This window comes from Eriocheir sinensis, unplaced genomic scaffold, assembly GCF_024679095.1.
Source record: "Eriocheir sinensis breed Jianghai 21 unplaced genomic scaffold, ASM2467909v1 Scaffold5, whole genome shotgun sequence".
Classification (NCBI taxonomy): domain Eukaryota; kingdom Metazoa; phylum Arthropoda; class Malacostraca; order Decapoda; family Varunidae; genus Eriocheir; species Eriocheir sinensis.
Genome location: NW_026111831.1, coordinates 792,751 through 811,742, shown reverse-complemented (window position 1 = coordinate 811,742; position 18,992 = coordinate 792,751). Strand labels below are relative to the sequence as shown.

Below are 18,992 nucleotides of genomic sequence, written 5' to 3'. Positions count from 1 at the left end.
AAATTCAAAGTAGTGCTGTAAATGTAGAAGTAAACATAAACACTTGGGATATATATATATATATATATATATATATATATATATATATATATATATATATATATATATATATATATATATATATATATATATATATACACACACACACACACACACACACACTTTTGTATATTTTCAGCCACAATACTGCATTTCCCTTCATACACCGTTAATTAGTATCATCATCATTCTTCTTCTTCTTCTTCTTCTTCTTCTTATTATTATTATTATTATTATTATTATTATTATTATTATTATTATTATTATTACTATTATTGTTGTTACCTTTATCATTATTATTATTGTTATTACTATGATAATTACGTATTATTCACACACACACACACACACACACACACACACACACACACACACACACACACACACACACACACACACATTTGATTTTAAGGAAAAGTTGAACAAGAGCGGATATGGAGACGGGACAGCACGAGCATAGCTCTTTTCCCGTATGTCACAACTAGGTAAATACAAATAGGTAAACACACACACACACACACACACACACACACACACATACACACTCCTTGCCGCTGGCCACGCGGCGGACCACTCCTCAGGTGTGGGTGCAGGTGTGGGGCGAGGAAACAGGTGTTGGTGTCGTTGCTGAATGATGGCATGGCATGGCATGGCAATGGGGGGGAGCCTAAACTACGAATTTGTCGGCCGAACATGTTCTCTTTAGAATATCCATCCCCCCCCCCTTCCCCTTCACATGTTCTTTATAATAAATTTCCCTTTACGATATATTATCCGCCATGAACATTATCTCAGTGGATTTATTTGACAGCACTCTGCGGCGACACTGAATCACTGACGAGCAGTGTGTCTACTAGGCGTTTCAGGGGCCGTGTCACACAGTTTTTCGAAAACACTTGGACAAAGCATCGGACAAGGGTGACATCGTGGGAGACGATGTCTGAGACCCTGACCAAATCTTGATGATCACGGCATTTGTAGGAGTAACTTTAGGGCGAACTTCGCTAAAATATACGGGCACGGGTAGCGAGGCTAGGTGTGTCCATACATGCACCGCCTCTCTTTCATCTTTGCTTTTTTCTTTCTTTATTTCACATCTTACATCGTGCAATTGATATACAGGTATGTATAATATGCATAGAGCATGTTCCAAGAGCCGTATTTTCCATGCAAAGGATTAGTAATTTCCCACGAGTAAAACTGTTTTTTGCAAATAATATTTTCATGTGAGCATCATCCCTATGCACAGGGCTGAATTATTGTTATTGTGTGTGTGTGTGTGTGTGAGAGAGAGAGAGAGAGAGAGAGAGAGAGAGAGAGAGAATAGCCGGTTGGGTCGGTGATCACTTTTACGTCATAGTTACGCGTCACGTCGACGTCACGACATGAATGAGAGGCGGTGCATGCATGATGACACGACTATATAGCCTCGCTAGTCGCTACCCGTGCCCGTAAATTTTAGAGAAGTTCACCCTAAAGTCACTGCTACAAGTGCCGCAATCATCCACATTTTGACACCTAAGACTCTCCAACATCCTCTCCCAAAATACCATCCTTATCTGACGCCTTGTTAAAATGTCATTTTCGAAAAATTGTGTAACATGGCCCCTGAAACGCCAAGTAGTAAAAAATATGATTAGGATAGTAGTAGTAACTGAAGGATGATGAAAGCCAAAGATGATGGTGAACAATGAAATCTGAGATGGAGATTTCAGCGAACGGAGAGTGGGTCAAGATGTGCTCCACTTTGGCGTTCAAAGGTTCAAGGATTTTTTCATAGTTGATAGAATTAAGTGAGAGTTAAACAGCACAGATGTATTTAGCGGTAGAATGGCTATTAAATCTTAGCTGAACGATATAAAACACAAGAATGAATACAGTATAGTAGGCTATCTCGTAAATAAACTAATATGGATCACCTACTAAAAAAATGTAGTCCTGAACAAAATAGTTGAGGCGTATTTATGAAGTAAAAACAACGCACAATTACCCCCCATACACCATACAGTCGTGGGCAGAGTAATTATGTTATGATAAACTAAGCAGGATAGAAAAGCCTTCCGCCACGAGAGAGTGTGTGTGTGTGTGTGTGTGTCCGTGAGTGTTTTTGTTTTTGTTTTTGTTTTTTTGAGACAGCAATGCCTGCACACAACGAGGTTCCATTTCCTACTGGGGTCCCACTTCTTACCGCTACACCGGCACTTATAATTTTTTCCCTACTCACTATTCGTGCCCTATACATGTTGCCTGCTTGTTATAATTCCCTATGGCTGCACCCTTACTTATATTTTTTTCCCTACTCATCATACGTGCCCTATACATGTTGCCTGCTTGTTATAATTCCCTATGGCTGCACCCTTACACCAGGACGCGGCTCAGGACTCGGGGCCATATTCTGAAAACTTTCGGCGCCAAAGGCTTTCGTAGGATGTGTGGGCATTTCATGGGTAGTTTTATGGCCTTGGTGGCAGTATGAGAAATTTTCTGCACCGTGAACGTAAGGAAACACTCATGGGGACGCGTTTAACCTCTTTCAGGCTTTTAGTAATGATTGATGTAAGGAGAGGAAGCGTCTAGGAATGCCGAGCCTGGTCAGACTCCCAAATCTCTTCTATTAAAGGACCCGAACTGCTGCGGGGCGGGAAGCTGACCATCCTTGTGAGGAGGTCCACGGGGGGCTTGCCTTACTTTGTGCATTGCTACAGGAGTCCTCGTCTTGTCCGGGTAAGCGGAGCACGATAGTAGTAGTAGTAGTAGTAGAAGAAGAAGAAGAAGTAGTAGTAGGCTAGTAGTAGTAGTAGTAGTAGTAGTAGTAGTAGTAGTAGTAGTAGTAGTAGTAGTAGTAGTAGTAGTAGTAGTAGTAGTAGTAGTAGTAGTAGTAGTAACAGTAGTAGTAGTAGTAGTAGTAGTAGTAGTAGTAGTAGTAGTAGTAGTAGTAGTAGTAGTAGTAGTAGTAGTAGTAGTAGTAGTAGTAGTAGTAGTAGTAGAAAAAGAAGTAGTAGTAGTAGTAGTAGTAGTAGTAGCAACAGCAAAGAGTGTGGAGAGTAAAGAGGAAACACCAGTGCGCTTTTATGGGAAAATTGGAGGAAGAATACAAGAATAGGGTGCATGACGTCACAGAAGTGAAGCCAGCATGGCCATTGCCGTCTCGATATAGAAACGGCCTGACAGCTTGCCGGATTCCTTGCCGATCATGCAGTGGCGGATCTAGAAAATAATTTTGGGGGGCCAATATGCACTCGGCTGGCAACCGAAATTTCTCGGTTGAATAGAGATTTTGGATTCTATTCCCGGGCAGAGTGAGAGTTAGAATGGGCTTTCTCTCTTTACACCCCAGCCCCTGCGCCTCCGTGGCTGAGTGGTTTCTGTGACCGTCTACCACTCCTCGGGGCACCGGTTCGAGTCCGATTAGGTGCCTTCAGCGTACAGCCCTCCCAGCTATTGCTCCTGTTCATCCTTCCTTTCGGGTCGGTCGATAAACGGATACCTCGGGAAACTTTGGGAAGGTAAATTGTGGGAATCCGGACGGCATAGCCGAGTGTCCCCGGGCCAATGGATACGAGTCCACCACAGGCTCAAAAGGTCAAGGAGGCGGAAATGAATGCCGATGCAACGCGCAGCAATCTCGCATGCTACCCACTTTACCTACAAGTATTACTTTATTAGGCAGACATTGTAGGCCAGTCTCTCGGTTACTAATGTTTCCCATCCCAGCCTGTCCTCCATATTGTAATTCTATAATAGGTTACAGGAGGAGCTTCATTAGCTTTATTTGTGAAATGAATGTGGAAGAGAGGCTGGAGGAGGAGAAGGTATTTGCTCTTGAGTTTATTTACACTTGATGTAATTTATATTAGCAGTGCTTTGGTAAATAAGAAACAAATGAAAAATTCTTTGTCGAGTGTTGAGCAACAGTAATGTATTAAATAACGTTAGGCTACTTTATGGGGGGAGGAACTCATTGCTACATTAAAACTAAGTTGATTTTGATTCACCGTTGCATAAGGGGCACAAATTTTAGAACAAAAGCAATGACTAAATAAATAAATACATATATATATATATATATATATATATATATATATATATATATATATATATATATATATATATATATATATATATATATATATATATATATATATATATATATATATATATAATGTGTGTGTGTGTGTGTTGTGATATACAAATTACAGAATAAAGTTTCCTCTTCCTTTTTTTCTTTTTTGAAAATACAATAACAATAATAATAATAATAATAGTAATAATAATAATAATAATAATAATAATAATAATAATAATAATAATAATAATAATAATAATAATAGTTTTATTTCGCCCGGCGGCATAAAAAACAGGACAATTAAACGAACGAGATCAACCGAGATACATATACACAGGCGGAGCTCTGTCTGACGGAGGTGATGATGGAGTTCCCAGATTGTTCCACTCTACGCCTCATATACTGTACGCGGCGTGGCGACGCAGCACAGTTCATCCCGTGCCCGGTGAAGGCCAGGGATGAGCTAGTCCTTCTAGGAAGCCCCAGAAGCCGCTCAATGACAGCCGTAACAAAATTTTCAATCAGATCACCGTTGGTCAGTTCACGGTGAATGCATAATTTTGTAAACCCATCCAATCTCTCCTCACCCATATAGTTGACCGTCTGAATGATTTTATATGTTTAAGTGTAGAAAAACTTTGTTCTGCGATAGCAGATAAAATGAGCAAAGTGGCATAAATAAGTAATAATTTCTTTGTAACAGGATAATTTTGTGAGCACTGCTCATGTGTATCAAGTACAGTATTTGGCAAGGAGCTTTTAGGTACAGAATACCAACGTCATCTCCACATTCTGAATATAGTGACATAATCATCCAGGCCCAGAACTGGCTCAGTTATTAAGAGGTAGTCTTTGTACATCAACAGCGACCAGCCGCAGCTCCATCTCAGAGTCCCTCTCTCCCCCGTGTCCAGTACCCGCCCGAGGCGAAACCCGAAGAGCGTGAATATACTGTAGTGTAGATTGTGTACGTACATAGCCTAATTGTTCTGGGGGAGTATTTCATGTTTTCTTCCCTTTTTAGCTTTAAAACATATGTTAACGCAAACTAGTAGATGCACAGTGTCTTCCCAATATCGCCTCACTTCATTATACAACACCTCAAAGTATTGCTATAATAATCATCTCTGTGGCCTTGAGGAAATAGTAATGGGAGCCTCAGACGTTAATATATGGACCTGAGCTACATCCTTGTACGAACTTTCACAGAACCAACGTACCGGACCTCTTCTAATCCTGCAACGTAACCAGCGCCAAATTACACTTACGCGAGGCACAGCTACGGCGCGGTAACCTTCCTCAGTGGCTATCGTTCGTAGCAGAATTGTTCTCAACGGTTTCCTCCTTTATTTATAGTTTCACTTTTCTCCTGTCGCCCATATCCCTTCCTCTACCTTACCGCCCGACTCTCCCTTTTCCTCTCTCTCTCTCTCTCTCTCTCTCTCTCTCTCTCTCTGGGTAAGTTTTTTCTCCTTCCTGTCCCAATACTTCCTTCTGTTTTCTCGTAGTGAGTTTTGATCACATCTGAGACGCTATACATAGAAGGTTGTACATCCTTCTATATTAAAAATAAGTCCATGGTCAATATATAATGAATACTTTACAGGGGAGGTGTGAGGGATCAAGACGGGTGTGGAACATTTCATCTCAGCTCTCAGACAAGCTCATTTACTCCGGCGATCTGGGAGCGAGAAAGCCAATGTTTTGAGTGGACTAAGGCTGCGCGCACAACGAACGCTGGTTTTCTCGTGCGAGACACCAGCGCCGATCTGCTGTGACTCGCGCTTGTTTCAGGCGCGAGTAGGTGAGCACAACGGGCGCTGGTAATCTGCTATGACCAGCGCGGAGATGGAAAGTTTTGCTTCAGTCGTTAAGAAACAGGTGCAGAGCAATCATGTCAAACTCATCCTCTGATGACGAGCTAATTGCGCTCGAGAATACGCACGCAAGACTGAATTTTAGAAAAGAGGGAGTACACCCTATAAATAGAAAAAGAAGAGAGTATGGAGAATACCACCATTTTTTCATTGAATGGTTACATCATGTTATGAACGTTAAATATGATATATTAATTACCTACACTCAGAGCTGGGATTCTGTAGAAAAAATCTACCACCGGTATCGGTAGTCGGTAGCGAGCCGCGTCCAATCGGTATCGGTAGATCGGTAGATTTTTCAGAAATCTACCGATCGGTATAGATTCGGTATCGGTAGATTAAAAAACTCTATAATTATATAATAAAAAAATGCTTTTAAAGGCCCATAACACACTTTTTAAGTTATTTCTCTCTTATTTCGGTTAACTTAAGAATAGAAGTAAATTAGAGTCTTTTAATACCTTTTTTAAGTTCAAAAATACATAACTTATTTAATAAATGAATTTCTCCCTCAAAAAATAAACATCAAACTGAAAAAAAGTTAAATTTAAACAAACTAGACAATACAGCATTATTTATTAACTTTCACAAAATAAATTTCTTCCCAACACACAAAAAAATTACAACTGAAGCAGTCTTGAGCCTCCTACTCCAGGTCGGTGTCGGCGCCCTTCTTGAGGTCCTCCTTGAGGAATGTCTTGAACTGCTCGCTGTTGCCCTTCAACATCACCAACTGCTCAAAGTTGTTGGCAGTCAGGGAGGACCTCTTGGGGCGGAGGACAGCATATCCTAACCTCTGGTTCGTAACAATATGATTAAATAGTTCACTGACTTGATCAAAACTTTTTTAATGTAAAATAAAGTTTAAAAAAGGAAAATCACTTGAAAAGTTAAAAGCACAAAACGATTAAGTGCTGCTGCCGCGGCGGGTGGACTTAAAAACACTGCCACTTAAAACACTAGGCGATGAGGCTGAGCACGTTGTCGAGAGCGTAGGAGCTAGAGCGTAGGTGTAGGCTACTCGCGTCGGCAGGCCAAACAAGAGTGGGGCTCCCGCCAAAACTTTTGGCGGGAGCGAGAATCTGCTAGGTCGTGGCTGCCTCTGATTGGCTGAGAACGACCAGAACGGCCGGTGATTGGCTAAGCGTGATGACGTCAAAGTAATACCTGGAATTTCCTGCCAACTGCTTCCCATAGATGCGCTCGAACGTGTTGAAACTTGTCCGTTTCATTTTGCCGGGGTCGTCTTCTCTTAAGTCTTAACAAAAAAGTCCCGCGCTCGCTTTTTCAATCTACCGATACCGATTGACTGCCAATCATGCGATCGGTAGCGGTATTCGGTAGTTTCTTCAAAATACCGAATGATCGGTATCGGTAGCAGTAATCTACCGCCGGTAGTACCGATCCCAAATGTCAATCGGTAGTCCCAGCTCTGCCTACACTGCATAAATAACAAGTATTTTATGTTCTTACCTTCACTATCTAGCTCTTTGCTGACTTCCTTCCACAGCTTGTCAGTCACATTCCTATTTGCGTGTTGTTTATCCCTTTTATCCCACAAGGGCGCTCTCTCAAACACTTTACTAATAAGTAATTCAACTTCCATAATCAAAACAGCGACGTCACTCGTGCGAGGGTGCAGGCAAGAATGGTCTCGGGGAATCTTTTAGCTGGTTGACGCTGGCTGCCTGCGCCGACAAGCTCAAACAAGTTTCCGCTGTGCTCACTTACATTCAGTTACATGGTGATATTCTTGGCGCCGGTTGACGCCTGTTGGCGCTGGTGTCTCGCACGAGAAAACCAGCGTTCGTTGTGCGCGCAGCCTAAGGCTGCGTTTACACCAAGCGAGTCGCGTCGAGTCACGTCGTCATTTGAGGCGATTCATATTGACTCATCTCCGTTTACACCGACTGCGTCAACCTGAGTTAAGTCAGTACTCAATGACCCATTTGATTTCATGGAGAATGGATCCATGTTTTCGTGTTTTTTTTTTTTTCATTAATTTATCTTATTTATTTTGGTCTTTTACTCTCTTTTTCTTTTCTTTTCTATTGGCGTTTTTCAAATCCTTTTCTTTTTCTTTTCTTTTTAGTTCTTTTCTTGCTGTTGTTTTTCTTCTTTTGTTTTGTTTTTCTATCATACTTAAGTTGGTGTTCGTGTGTCTGGGTGAGCCGCTTTCCTCCCAGAAGGGATCAGCGAGTTATGATTTACTTCATGTTTTTGGTGACGGGTATAATTTCTTGGCGTATGCTTGAGTATGACTGAACGTAACGGATGCTATATGAATGGTGTACATTGTTATTTACAAATATTGAAAATATACATATTAAGTATATGAATATACCCACTCCCCCTTGTCCCTTGTCCTACTAACATAGCTTTGTGATAGGCCCCAATCTTAACACTGTGTGCATTGTATGTACATATGTATGAATGGTTGAGTGAATGGTGTGCATGCTTCAGGATGATACGTAAAACTGAAAACTTCTTTCCATAGACCAGCGATGACATCACGATCCCGGTGGTTAGGGTCACTGGAATCATATACAGCAGGGGTTCTTGAACTAAGTTGATCAGGAGTTCCACCAGCATGCTTGAACACACCACGGCAGACTCGCTGTGACTGACGTCAAAAATAGGTCCAGCCCTATATGTGACTCAACGCGACGCGACGTGACTCGACGCATCCGGTGTGAACGGTTTCTTTCAAAAACCCATATAAATCACTGTTATAACTGGAGTAGCGATTCATGATACGTCATGACGCGACTCGACGCGACTCGCTTGGTGTAAACGCAGCCTAAGTGGACTTACTGGCTCAAGGCCACCAGCTAAGCTCCGTCCACCCCAACCCCCCATGCTTCACCTCATACCGAAGAGCGGCGCCCGCTGAGGGCTACTCTGGGCCTGTACCAAGAGTCATGAAGGTTTAGCGACGAAGATCAAAGGGAAGGATGATGCGTACTGAGAGTCACTAGCATTTTTGGAACGAAGGTTTGCGGGAGAGACGAAGGGAAGGCAAGGTCTACCCCGTGTCTTTCCTTATACCTTCGAGGAAAAAAATATATTTTCCAAATTTGGCGTGGCAAACAGTTGTGATTCGGTTCAAACAACGTGAGAAAATATTTTTCTTAATTGGAAAGTCGTATATTATAGTTGCAGCGAATATGTTTGTCTTTTTTACAACAACAGCACTCGCCTTCAAAGCACAGAGGAACCAGCGGGAACCTTCATAGTTAACCACCTACCTTTTTCTACGACTTTATGATAATTATGATAATTGTTTTCTTTATTGAGCACGTTATGTAAACATGCAAAGAGTGAGATAGATGCCTTGATGGGTTGAGAACAGGGAGTGTAAAGTAGGGAGGGTGTGGTCAGGGACTGTGTAAATCTTCTATTTCACTTGGCAACGTGGCTCATGCAACGATCGATGCCGCCTGAGGGACCTTGGCAACAGGGGCCTTCAGGCCACACCATTCATCCTTCATTCATGGAAGACTCGCCTAGGTCTAACTCGCGTTCTGCACAGCCAAGCAATAGAGATTATATATATGACGTAAATAAGAGAGAGAGAGAGGAGAGGGGGGGGGGGGTAGCCTGCCCCGAGCCCATATAGAGGGATTGCACGTGACATCACTTTTCAGCTGCCCCGCAAAGCCCCGCCATTTTGGGAGGCACATATTTACCGCAAGAGAGCTCCTCAGCTTTTCCCCGCCATATGTTACTGTGTTAGTGACCCATCTATTACTGTGTTGGTGTGTGTGTGTTGTGTCCATTTATTACTGTGTGGGTGTGGGTGTTGTGTCCATTTATTACTGTGTGGGTGTGGGTGTTAGTGTCCATCTGTTACTGTGTGGGTGTGGGTGTTAGTGTCCATCTGTTACTGTGTGGGTGTGTGTGTTGTGTCCATTTATTACTGTGTGGGTGTGTGTGTTGTGTCCATTTATTACTGTGTGGGTGTGGGTGTTAGTGTCCATCTGTTACTGTGTGGGTGTGGGTGTTAGTGTCCATCTGTTACTGTGTGGGTGTGTGTGTTAGTGTCCATCTGTTACTGTGTGGGTGTGTGTGTTGTGTCCATTTATTACTGTGTGGGTGTGGGTGTTAGTGTCCATCTATTACTGTGTGGGTGTGGGTGTTAGTGTCCATCTGTTACTGTGTGGGTGTGGGTGTTAGTGTCCATCTATTACTGTGTGGGTGTGGGTGTTAGTGTCCATCTGTTACTGTGTGGGTGTGGGTGTTAGTGTCCATCTATTACTGTGTGGGTGTGGGTGTTAGTGTCCATTTATTACTGTGTGGGTGTGGGTGTTGTGTCCATTTATTACTGTGTGGGTGTGGGTGTTAGTGTCCATCTGTTACTGTGTGGGTGTGGGTGTTAGTGTCCATCTGTTACTGTGTGGGTGTGGGTGTTAGTGTCCATCTGTTAATGTGTGGGTGTTAGTGGCCCATCTATTACTGTGTGGGTGGGTGTTAGTGTCCATCTGTTACTGTGTGGGTGTGTGTGTTAGTGTCCATCTATTACTGTGTGGGTGTGGGTGTTAGTGTCCATCTGTTACTGTGTGGGTGTGGGTGTTAGTGTCCATCTGTTACTGTGTGGGTGTGGGTGTTAGTGTCCATCTGTTACTGTGTGGGTGTGGGTGTTAGTGTCCATCTGTTACTGTGTGGGTGTGTGTGTTGTGTCCATTTATTACTGTGTGGGTGTGGGTGTTAGTGTCCATCTATTACTGTGTGGGTGTGGGTGTTAGTGGCCCATTTATTACTGTGTGGGTGTGGGTGTTAGTGTCCATCTATTACTGTGTGGGTGTGGGTGTTAGTGGCCCATTTATTACTATGTGGGTGTGGGTGTTAGTGGCCCATTTATTACTGTGTGGGTGTGGGTGTTAGTGGCCCATTTATTACTGTGTGGGTGTGGGTGTTAGTGTCCATCTATTACTGTGTGGGTGTGGGTGTTAGTGGCCCATTTATTACTGTGTGGGTGTGGGTGTTAGTGTCCATCTGTTACTGTGTGGGTGTGGGTGTTAGTGTCCATCTATTACTGTGTGGGTGTGGGTGTTAGTGGCCCATCTATTACTGTGTGGGTGTGGGTGTTAGTGGCCCATTTATTACTGTGTGGGTGTGGGTGTTAGTGTCCATCTATTACTGTGTGGGTGTGGGTGTTAGTGTCCATCTATTACTGTGTGGGTGGGTGTGTTAGTGGCCCATCTATTACTGTGTGGGTGTGGGTGTTAGTGTCCATCTATTACTGTGTGGGTGTGGGTGTTAGTGTCCATCTATTACTGTGTGGGTGGGGGTGTTAGTGGCCCATCTATTACGGAGTTGGTGTGTAGTGTCCAACTGTTACTGTGTGGGTGTGTTAGTGTATCTATTACTGTGTGGGTGTGGGTGTTAGTGTCCATCTATTACTGTGTGGGTGTGGGTGTTAGTGGCCCATCTATTACTGTGTGGGTGTGGGTGTTAGTGTATCTATTACTGTGTGGGTGTGGGTGTTAGTGTCCATCTATTACTGTGTGGGTGTGGGTGTTAGTGGCCCATCTATTACTGTGTGGGTGTGGGTGTTAGTGTATCTATTACTGTGTGGGTGTTAGTGTCCATCTATTACTGTGGGTGTGGGTGTAAGTGGCCCTCTATTACTGTTACTGATAGGTACTACACTGCCACTCGCGATAGGTAGACAGGGGCTGCCAAGTATAGGGTAGTGGGCTTTTTGTGAACCCCTTACGTTCTTATGCTCTTACTAAACACCGCCCGGGGATGTCCGGGGTTAAATTAGTCATATACTCATTGTTCTTATCATCAAATATATCTTGAAGTTTGATAATAAATGTATATACTGTATGTCCATCATCATTTGGCAGCCTAATGGCTAGTTATATAACGTTCCCTTGCCTCACTCCAGATTTTTTGCATATTCACTTAGATTGTGATATGAAGACGGGAGGCACGGGCCAGCCATCATCAGGGGGCAGGGGCTCAGCTGATCGCTCTTGCCTCCCAAAATAGCTGTTAAATGTTGTGTGTGTGTGTGCATTATATCTGGTAGCTGGAAAGTAGGCTGCACTGTGTATCCTACTTTACCTTCCCAAGCAACTTGTGGGATGGATTGAAGGTATGGTCTGAGGCCTTGCCTACATTGTCGAAGGGAAGGTACGCGGCTCGATCTTCATGACTCTTCGTAAAGGCCACATGTATTCTTCCTCCGAGGTAGCAGCCCCCTCACTCGTAGTTGCCAGATACCAGGTGACTGAGTTACCTAGTATCGGGATGGAGGATCGGCTTGTTGAATATAGTAATTGTAACGACAGCTTTATGAATGTCAGAGATATTTAGAAATGGTGACAAATCAAACTAATAGGAGTATCCAGCTACGGCTGTCAATGTAATTTATTTTTTATGAATATTTCTCCCTCTCCTTATACTATATCTTATTTATTTCCTCTTTTTTTTGTCTAATTTGATAGTGTTTGTAAGATATTAATGTTGGAAAACATTTATTTATCACAGAAAAAATATATTTTCACAATGATATGCATTAAAACCAAAAAAAAAAAACATTTTATTGGAGAGCGCGGGACACACTCGACCTAACCTGGATGACTCATAATTTGAGCTGTCAGGCCTTCTCTATATCGCGACGGCAATGGCTTGGCTCCACCCCTTCCCCGCAGCGGCCCATAACTTGCCTTAGGTCCACATGGGTCCACCCAAAACATTGCCCGGTGGGCTGGACGCGCTGCAGCACACACAAACACCTCAGGGGAAGTGGATCTTCAGGTGTTGGGCAATATCCGGCTTAGTCTTGAAATGCTTGCCACAAACATCACACTTGAACTCTCTCAGGCCAGAGTGTCTAAAGATGTGGCTGTTCAAAGCAGACTTAGAAAAGAACTTTTTGCCACACTCGTCGCATTCATGAGGTCTTTCACCAGTGTGTGTAAGGGTGTGTCTGTTGAGGGCACTCTTCTGAATGAACTTTTTGCCACACTCACGGCATTCAAGAGGTCTTTCTTCAGTGTGTGTAAGTATGTGTGAGTTGAGGTTACCCTTCTTCCTGAACTTTTTGCCACACTTAGGGCACTCATGAGGTCTTTCACCAGTGTGTGTAAGTATGTGTGTGTCAAGGTTACCCTTGTGACCGAACTGTTTGCCACATTCATGGCATTCATGAGGTCTTTCACCAGTGTGTGTAAGAGTGTGTTTGTTGAGGTCACTCTTAAAACTGAACTCTTTGCCACAGTCATGGCATTCATGAGGTCTTTCACCAGTGTGTGTAAGAGTGTGTTTGTTGAGGTCACTCTTAACACTGAACTTTTTGCCACACTCTTGGCATTCATGGGGTCTTTCACCAGTGTGTGTAAGGGTGTGTTTGTTGAGGTCACTCTTAACACTGAACTTTTTGCCACACTCATGACATTCATGGGGTCTTTCACCAGTGTGTGTAAGGGTGTGTGTGTTGAGGTGACTCTTCTGAATGAACTTTTTGCCACACTCATGGCATTCATGGGGTCTTTCACCAGTGTGTGTAAGGGTGTGTGTGTTAAGGACACTCTTAATCCTGAACTTTTTGCCACACTCACAGCATTCATGAGGTCTAGGTCTTTCGCCAGTGTGTGTAAGGGTGTGTGTGTTGAGGTCACTCTTCTTACTGAACTTTTTGCCACACTCATGACATTCATGAGGTCTTTCACTAGTATGTGTAAGGGTATGTCTGTTGAGATCACTCTTCTTACTAAACTTTTTGCCACACTCATGACATTCATGAGGTCTTTCACCAGTGTGTGTAAGGGTGTGTCTGTTGAGGTCACCCTTAAACCTGAACGTTTTGCCACACTCATGGCATTCATGAGGTCTTTCTCCAGTGTGTGTCAGGGTGTGTGTGTTGAGGGCACTCTTCTTACTGAACTTTTTGCCACACTCACGGCATTCATGAGGTCTTCCTCCAGAGTGTGTGGGTGTACTTGGTGAGGTCACCCTTCCCAGGGAGTCTTTTCCCACACTCTTGGCACTCATGGTTTTCTTCACCAGTGTGTGCAAGGCTGTGTCTAGTGGACCTGCTCTGTCTCTAGTCTTCTTGCACTCAAACTTTGCCTTTCCTTTACAGTTTGAGATGAGTGTAGCAAGGTGGTGATGGTTGTGGTGGGTGGCTCTCCTGATCACCCCTGATCCTCACACCAGAGACAGTCTGCTCCTGCTCCACTCAAGTTGCTGCCCTGCCTTGCAGCCTCCACTGGAACAGAAGTCAGCGGCAACAAGGACACAGGGAGCGCTGAGCACAGCACCGCCTCAGACCCTCACTTCTGCACAGCACCGGTGGAGCTGAAAGGACAAAGATCACATCCTCATAGATACATGATTCAATCTGTCTATATCTATCTATCTATATATCCAATGCCCTGCTCCCTCGTGGGAATTTCCCTCCAGAGGATGGCCGTGGCAGAAGTGCCTCCATCTCCCCCTGTTCTGGCACTCCCTCCCAGCACACTAAATCCAGCTACTTCCAACTCTCGCTCCAATACTCACTCGCCCCATTGATCCACTTTACAGGTGGTCTTCCTCTGACACCCCCTCCCTCAGTCCTTCCCTCATACATTCTCTTCACGAATTCATTCTCCCCCATTCTCATCACATGTCCAAACCATCTCGGCGCACCACGCTTCACCCACTCCACCACCCCCACACTCCACTCCTTTCACTGTCACACCCACATCAAACCGCTCATACACGCTTTCACTACTCTCTCCATCCCATCCTGACACACCACATGCACCTCTTATATAACTCATCTCCACTGCATGTATTCTCAGTTGCTGTGCTGCATTCCATGTCCATGTTTCTGATGCATATGACAGAGTTGGCAGGATAATATTGTTCCTTATTCCCCTCTTTACCTCCATGCACACACTTCCTCCTTTCATAACTCTCTCTAAAGCACCCACCACCTGTCTGCCCTTCACTGCTCTTTCACTCACCTCACCTTCCATACTTCTGTAAAACTGTCCCTAAATATTTAAACTCAGTCACCTCCATTCTCTCCTCCCCTAACTTTATCGTACACTTTGTTGTACCTTCCGTTTTGTATGGCTTTGCAAAATCAATAACCTGTTCTCTCACCCTCTCAAATACAGGTAACTCTCGATTTACGCGAGTTTGGCTTACGCGCTTTTGAAATAACGCGGGGTCCAAAATCCAAATAAATGTTTAATTTACACGTTTTTTCACTTATACGCGATATTTTATGGAGTGGCCACCATATGTCTCAAGAAACTGGACTCATACGGCGCCGCGGCCACACAGCTGAGCTCAGTTCTTCCTGCGCGCCATTTGAACAACAATACAGTACCCACGCTGCCACGCTACTCAACAATAGGGGTGGGCAGGTACCGGTACCAGTACCGGTACTAACGGTCCCAGCTATACGGTATGGCACCGGTACCAGTACCAATACTACACAGCCGCTCATGGTGTCCCTCATTTCTTCCTCACACGAGTGAGGCTGAGACTGAGTGCCTGAGTGGATATCTCGGTGATAGATATTCTCTCTCTCTCTCTCTCTCTCTCTCTCTCTCTCTCTCTCTCTCTCTCTCTCTCTCTCTCTCTCTCTCTCTCTCCACTGAATGCAGTGAATAAGCATATTATTCCCACCATCACTCGTAGGTTATGACATACAACAAGGCAAGACACAATTCACACGGTTCTGGTGACACGCGGGATGCAGCTGTTTGTTGTATGAGTGTGGCTGTGTGGTTTGTAAACAATGCAAATGGCGGCAGGGCTGGTATTGCGCGAAATAACTCGTACAAGACTCATGATGTACAGTTTCTGATATCATATTTACCCCATTATTCTCACTAATATTAATAATTAATAATGAACACATGGATATTTTTTCCAATATGATTTTTTTATGTAGTTTGTACTGCTCCTTGGTCTTACAATCGTAAGCCACCTGTGACATCAAGATCAAGTTCATACAAATGGCGCCCGACGGAAAAACAGGATAACAGCAAGGCATGGGCGATCTTCCACCGATTTCATTTTTGTATAGTAGTTATTAGATCGCCCTGTATTCTATGGTAACATATTATAAGACAGCTATGGACTATGAAGGATTATAAACAATAATAAAGGTAAGTTTGCCGTTATTATTGGATAAGACGAAAAACAGACCCTTAAAAAATCATTAAAAATTTGTACATTCGACATATAACGCGCAGGGCTAAACTTTCAGGCATTTTTTATGTGAAAAAGGTGCGCGCTATACGCCGGAAAATACGGCATTTACTTTTCGACAGAAACCTACCTCTTGTTTGATTTACATTGTTTTTGATTTACACGACCTCTTCAAGGACGCAATACTCGCGCAAGTCAAGAGTTACCACCATAACCTTACTCTTTCCAGCATTCACTCTCAGCTTTCTCCTCTTACACACCCTGTCAAACTCATCCACTATCCTCTGCAGCGTCCCCTCATTCTCTGCCAGCAACACTGTATCATCTGCAAACAGGCCCACCACCAATGACTCCTCCGTACCTCTCACTTTCAGCCCGTCTCACACCCACACCAACACAGAAACTCTCACTCAACTCACCATTCACGCATACAGAGGCATTGCATCCTTATAGTAGGATCGAATTCCCTCCAGCAAGGGGGCTTCGTGGTGCAGTGGTTAGCACACTGGGTTCACAGCCGAGAGAACCAGGGTTCGATTCCCGGGCGGAGTGGAAAAATTTGGGCGGCTTTTCCGATACCCTATGCCCCTGTCCACCCAGCAGTGAATAGGTACCAGGCATTAATCGGGGGTTGTGTTCCGTCTCCGGGGATCTGTTCCCTTCTATAATTCCTTCCCCTTCTGTCTCTCTCCGGCACATGACCACAGATGTTGCGCCGACTAAATAAAACTTTTCCCTCCAGCAAATGCCCTCCCACACCATAAAATTATATCCTTAGAAAATCCCACAACCCCTTCCTGTCAACCCTGTCATATGCCTTCTCCAGGTCCATGAAAGCAGCAAACAGCTTCCTATCCTTCTCTATGTATTTTTCAACTATAACATTTTAAGTAAATATCTGGTCTACACAACCCCTCCCTTTCCTAAAAAAAACTTGTTCACCACCTACACTTTTCTCAGTTATTTTCTTCATCCTCTCATTTAAAACCCTTCCATACACTTTTCCTGCCACAATGAGTAGACTTGTTCCCCTGTAACTATTACAATCACCTCTGCTACCTTTCCCTTTGTACAGCAGCACAACAATAGCCTTTCTCAAACCCTCTGGCACCTCACCCTGTTCTCATGCTAGGCTACATTATCCATAATATCTATTCCTGTTATATCTCCTTCATACTTAAGCATTTCTGCTGTTATGCCATCAGCTCCAGGGGCCTTTCCTACTGTGTTTTTAACTTCTTCATTGCCTCCTCTATCTCACCTCTCTCCACCCTCCCCTGTGGATCTGGCCGGCCTACATTGATCTTTACTCCTACACTGGACACTTCTGCTCTCCCTCCCACACTCTCATTCATTACAGTTTCAAAGTGCTGCTTCCACACCTCCCTTACCTCCTCATTCCCTCTCACAAGCACCCCATCTTTCCTCTTCATGCTACAAATGTCATTCTTTTCTCCCCCCATTTCTCTTTTAACTTCTATCCAGAAAATCTTTTGTTCTGGTATTTTGCTGAAAATTTCCGACCAAAATCCTCATCCACTCTCTTTACTTTCCCTAACAAATCTCTCTGTACTTTCTCTCCTGTCTCCCTCTCGCCTCCTCAGTCACATTTTTCTAACATTTTCTTGTAGTTCCTTCTTTTCTCCTCAACTGCCTCTTTTATCTCATCCGTCCACCACGCACTCCCTGCACTTTCCTCCTATACAATTCCTGTGGCCACTGTCACACAATGTCTCACTTGCTAGTTCCTTCCTACCCTTATCCCTCTTCCCATTCCCTTTGAATTCCCACTTCTCTTTCATCCTAATTTTGGCTACCTACTACTGTGAAGTGATCAGATCCACCAGACATTCCTCTCACAACCTTTGCATCCACTACATCCTTCACCACATACTTCAAAATGAATAATGAAGGCAGCTGCAAATTACAAAATTGTAACAAAGTATATCACAGTTACTAGTTTTCAATCAATATTATGAAAACTACATCAAAGAAAATAGAGCCAGGGTAATTACCTAATTGCCCTTAACAATCTAGATTCTAGAGGCAATCATGCAGCAGGCAGCTCAGAAGCACCTCGTCAAGACCTGCAGGAAAAGGGAAACTGAAAACAGAGAAGAGACAGAACCCTGCTGGAGAAAAGGCAGCATAATACAGGACATAAAAAGAACAGAACAATTGTGTAGAGCATTGTCACTTCAAGATAAAGGTGCGGTCACACAAGCTAGTTTCTCTGAAGTTTTCTGCGGAGATCCAAGGTTGTTTGAATTTTGCAGGAGACTCGGCAAAAATCTGATCAGAAAATAAGTCTTCTTCGTCAGAAGTCGCCTCAGGTTGGCAAATTGTGGTCACAAGAAGAAGAGCAGTAGCTGATCGTCTCAATAGAGTCGACCACAACGAGTTCCCCGAGGCGAGCCAAGCTTCCCTGGGCATGGGAGTCTGAGGCACTACTGCTGGAACTGATGCGAGAATATCACTGTGTTTGGGATCCCAAGTTGTCACAAAATCAAGCTGAGGCAGGACATCCTTTCCCAGATTGTTAGTGCCATCAGACAACAGTTTCTGGAGCTCTGGAAGTTTACTGGAGGTAAGCTATATGTACTGTATGTCAATTAATATTACAATATTCATTTAATGAGTACCAGTAATAGTTCATCAAGCTCCCAGTTGCCCAGTACAGAGCTAGCCCAGTGAAATACAGTGCCTGTACTCCATTCCTGTTATAGGATGCCAATCCGTGTGGGGCACAGATTTAATGTTGTAGTATCATTCAGCCACCTTAACTCAGATTTCAAATGAAAGTGACTGCCAGTACGAGCTTAATATTCAATCACGGTGACCTC

General features: G+C 43.8%; 1 protein-coding gene across 1 annotated transcript; it reads right to left on the bottom strand.

The window, feature by feature from the left end:
* Window positions 1–11,360: 11,360 nt before the first annotated feature.
* Window positions 11,361–13,989, bottom strand: LOC126992714 (zinc finger protein 84-like). Its single transcript, XM_050851525.1, has one exon. It carries the CDS (start codon window positions 13,987–13,989, stop codon window positions 12,733–12,735), a length of 1,257 nt encoding a protein of 418 aa, XP_050707482.1. The 3' UTR covers window positions 11,361–12,732.
* Window positions 13,990–18,992: the final 5,003 nt, after the last annotated feature.